General features: G+C 52.1%; 1 protein-coding gene across 1 annotated transcript; it reads right to left on the reverse strand.

Moving 5' to 3' along the window:
* Positions 1-1,513: 1,513 nt before the first annotated feature.
* On the reverse strand, positions 1,514-2,620 carry CMKLR1 (chemerin chemokine-like receptor 1; the record flags this gene model as incomplete). Its single annotated transcript, XM_084253472.1, has 1 exon — positions 1,514-2,620. One exon carries the CDS (start codon positions 2,618-2,620, stop codon positions 1,514-1,516), a length of 1,107 nt encoding a protein of 368 aa, XP_084109598.1.
* Positions 2,621-4,701: the final 2,081 nt, after the last annotated feature.

Consider the following 4,701-nt stretch of genomic DNA (forward strand, 5'->3'; position numbering starts at 1 on the left):
ACTGAGGATTCTATATTTATGGTCAAAACCCCAAGATTCTGCAGCTTTACTTGAGCGAGGGGTAAGTTTAAATCCAAGCTTTGGCAGGGACCAGCTGGGCACCTCAGGCAAGTTACTAAACCTCTGTGAACCTCTGATATACGTAAAGGCAAAGTAATAATTGTACCTAACTCAGGGCTGGTGTAGGAATAAATGAGATAACATATAAAGTGCTTAACATAGGAAGTGCTAAATAACATAGGGTAGTATTATCGGCTAGAATATTCTCAACAGATACATTCTCCATAAAAGAACAGGGTTCTGGGGCCAGACCAAGCTGAGTTCAGATCTTAACTCTGTCTCTGGCTCACTGTGTGATGCTGAATGAGTTTCTTCCTTCTCCGAGTTTGAGCTTTGTCGTTTGCAAGCGGGACAGACACTGCAGCTCTGGAAGCTGTCGCGCTAGATGAGGAAAGTAGTGTGCTGTGCACAGAGGGGCTTCTGCGCAGAATCAGGCTCCAGGTTCTGCTTTGTCCTGCATGTGCTCCCAGGGTGCTGGTGGAACCCAGCTTGGGGCCGCTGTCTAGCAAGGCTTTGAGGCAGTGGAGAAGAAAGGGATGCCCAGCCCACTCCCACGCCCCCCCCTCCACTCCCATGCCTGGCCCTGGAATGCTTCCTTCTGGACGCCTCCAGCCAACGCCAAGTGGATTAGGAGGGAGGGAAGAATCCCTGGGAAGAGGTGGAGGCTGCAGTCATACCTATCTCAGACTGTCCCGCTAAGAAGTGCGAAGTGAGAGCAGAGCGGGGCGCCACCCCTTGCTCACTCCCCAAAACAGCTGAGTCCTAAAGCACCATGGTGTGGAAAGTTCCAGAGTGAGCTGCTCTTTGAAGGGTCTTCTTCCTCCATTTCTTCCCCCAGACCCGAGTCCTCACTGCAGACCCCTTCTCTTGTTCTAGCAGAGAGCTCACGTGACCCTAGGACCTATTGTCTGTCTTCACAGCTAACCTGAAAGCCAAGTGCCAGGCCTTGGAAGGTGGTGGCCTCGTAGGTCCTCTTCCTCCCAGGAAAGCTGGGCATTTGCACAGGCTTGAGTGGCGGGATTTCTGGCCACAGCTGATTAAGGTATACAGGGTGAGTGTGAGCTGCATGACATTGGGTTTACTCTGACATTCTCTGCTCACACCAGGAATGGGCATGTGGAGTGCTCGAGTCTTTCCTGGGGTGAGCATAGTAGGTAGCTTAATCCCACTGTCCATGGCAATGCCCTTGAGAATGCTCCCTTTTTTGCCTTGCATTGTTCAAGGCAAGTCTACCCAAAAGGGATGCTGGCGTAAGGCTGTGACCAAGATGGCATTCCTCCACATGCCACTTGAAGAACAGGGTCCCAAGCCCTGAATTCCCAGCCCTAAATGCTGTTCATACCCATGCAGAAGTAGTTCATGGGGGTGCTGAAGACATTCCGGCCGTGGTCTTGAAAAGGCATGGTTTTGGGGCTCCAAGTTTGAGAGTGTCGGCTGGGCATCTCCTGTGCATTCAAAGCATGCTGGTCTCTCTCTCGTTCACCGAGGACTTCTCGTTCACCGAGGACATCTTGGTAAAGCTCCTGTGGCTGGGGAAGGAGGAATGGCCGGTGTCCTCACTCAGAGCATTGACCAGGCGGGAGAAGAGGGCCACCTTGAACTTCTTGAAGTCCTGACCCATGAAGACGTAGAGAATGGGGTTCATGCAGCTGTTGGCAATGGCGATGGCCATAGCCAGGGGCAAACCCAGGTGGAAGACAGAGCTGGGCACAGCAGTGTGGTGGAGCTCCAGGAGGTTGAGCGTGTGATAGGGGCACCAGCAGAGGAAGAAGGTGATGATGATGGTCATGATGATCTTGAAGGGCTTCTTGGTCTTGGCCAGGCGGTTGCGCCGTAGCTTGCAGACGATGGTGAAGTAGCAGGCTGTGATGATGAGGACCGGGGCCAGGAAGCCACAGACGAAGCGAGTGATGGTTATCGCCATTTGTTGGCTGAAGCCCACAGGGTCCTGTCCGAGGTGAGCCAGGTGTGGGGCAGAGCCAGCCGCTGACAGGCTGAAGTTGTTGAAGCAGATGATTTTCCCTTGCCGATCGACCGTGTCCCGGAAGACGAGGGTCGGAGAGCTCAAGACGAAAGCCAGGACCCAGATGAACACACAGGCCATGTAAGCCAGCCGGACACTACGATGGTTCTGGGACCAGACCGGGAAGACCACAGAGATGCAGCGGTCCAAGCTGATGACAGTCAGCAGGAAGACGCTGGTGTACATGTTGTAGATGAGCAGGAAGTAGCTGACCTTGCACATGGCCTTCCCAAAAACCCAGTGGTAGTCCATGGCGACGTAGGCGATGTAGATGGGGAGGAAGACATTGAACAGGAAGTCTGCCACGGCCAGGTTGAGGAACCAGACCGTGTTCACCGTCCTCTTCATCTTGAAGGAGACAATGGTGATCACCAAGCCATTGCCCACGATCCCGAGGAAACAGACAATGCTGTAGATCACCAACAGGAAGATTCTGGCAAAGCCGCCTTCCAGGCTCGATAACTCCTCCAAAATCACGATGGGGTCATGCTCTTCATACTCATCATCGTAAACGAGGGAGTTGTTATAATCTTCCATTGTCTGCGAGGGAGCACAGGGGCTGTTAGGGGAAGCCTGATTGGAATGGGCTTTAAGGGGTGGGTCCCAATGCCCTCCCTGAAAAAAGGCCATTTGGTGGTTTCACCGTTTCTTGTTTCATATTTTACTTTATTCAGCCTCTCCAGCACTGCCTAAACACCAGGTACTGTCTAAAGGCTTGACCTATACAAACTCCTTTAATCTTTGAAACAGCTCAATGAGGTAGGGAGGTAGGTCATGAACCCCACTGTACAGAAAAAGAAACTGAAGTGCAGAGAGTTTAAGTCACTTGCCCAAGGTCAGACAGCTGGGAAGAGGTAGAGCCGGGAGTTAAACCCACTTCAGAGCCTATCCTCTTGACAAGATGTTTTGTTGCCTCCTTGGGACCCTCTGCTTCCCCTCACAGTCTGGTGAGGGAGATGAGCATTCATCAACAAATTCCCAACATCTCACAAAAATTGCAACAATGCCAATTGCAATGAAGGAGAGCTGTGTAATTGGAGTGCAATGAAATTGGTCCCAGCTGTGTGTCCCAAACCCAGAGAACAGCCAAGCTGGCATTCTCCGGTGCTCCCACCTTGCTAGTGGTCCTCCACTGGTACCCTGGGAAACCTGATCACAAGTGTCCCTTACCATGCGCTGCTACGGTGTCTGAAGCTCTTCCGCGGGGGTCCTCGGCTAGTCAGTCCCCGTGCACAGCTAGAAACACCTGCAGAGAAGAAAGAGGAGGCAGGGGTTGGATCCAGGTCTCAGCCAAAGAGACAATCTGTTGTGATTATGCTCGGTTTGCAGAGGAGGAACCAGAAACTTGGAGAGGCTGAGTGACTAAGCGATGGACCCAGGATCGATCATCCAGGCCAGGCCCTTCGGGTCCCCCACAGCTAATCCCAGCTGAGAGCCTGAGCAAAGGTGGAACAGAGGAGAGGGTGCAGATGTCATGATGCAAATATACCTGGGGGAGGGGAACCAGGAAATGCCATTCCAGGTTGTGATGGACACCCAGAGACAGAAAAGGAACTGCTCAGAGCACCCACTATGTGCCCGAAGCACCTGCTATGTGCTAAGAACCGTAATTCAATCATGTCATTTCGTCTCCCTGGGGCTTTTCCAGACAGGTGTCATCACTCATGTTTAGAGCTATGGAAACTGAGACCCCCAAGGATGAAGCCTCATTCTCTTTGGGTATTCGGGGACACAGGCCCTGCTGTCAGCACCGTTTGAAAACAGTGCTGACAACAGCACTGAAAACAGCCATGAGGCACCTACTATGTGCCAGACAACTTCACCAGGACTTCCCACAACCCCCTAATATCCTTGTTGGACGGTTTCCCGGTTTATGGGAGAACACGCCGAGACACAGGCGCTTGCAAGCCTGGGAGGTTTTGAAGGCTGAGCTCACGTGTATGGTTCAAACCCAGCCTCAGCCACTCACCAGCTGTGTGGCTTTGAACATAGGACTTGCCCTCTCTGAACCTCAGTTTTCACTCAGTAAAATGGGAATTCTCATTTATAAGCAGAGTATAAGTAAGAACAGCAGCACCGGGAATGAGGAGCATTTAGGTGAGCGTTGGGATGCAGGAAACCCTCAGCATATACCAGTGATTGTATTGGGCCCCAGGATACCAGCTGCAGCTTGAATCCAGGGCTTTGGCACCCCCAGAGCCCATGTACTTTCCACCACCTAAGTTCTCCCCATCTGCTCCAAAGCAACCATTTTAGATCGGCAAGACAGCCAATGGGGGCCTCCCTGGTGGCGCAAGGCATTAAGCACCGCACTATGAAGCAATCCAAGCCTCTGCAGCATGAGTTCGATCCCCGGCCTGCCAGGGTGCAACCCACATGGCGAGGCAGACCTCTCTTGTCTTTCCCGCTGCTCCCCTCAGCAGTGTATTTCAGTCAATCTGCCTGTTCTGTTCCCCACTCTGTCTCTGGTGAATCCTCTCACCACCCCGCATCTCTGGCCTGTGCCCCAGCTCTTGTATGCATAAATAAATAAATAAATCTTTAAGAAAAAAAAAAGACAGCCAATGGATGCGTCTTTACAAACAACGCCAACCTTCCTCCATATAAATTCATTACTG

The sequence above is a fragment of the Talpa europaea genome (genome assembly GCF_964194135.1).
Source record: "Talpa europaea genome assembly, chromosome: 14".
In the NCBI taxonomy this organism is placed as follows: Eukaryota; Metazoa; Chordata; class Mammalia; order Eulipotyphla; family Talpidae; genus Talpa; species Talpa europaea.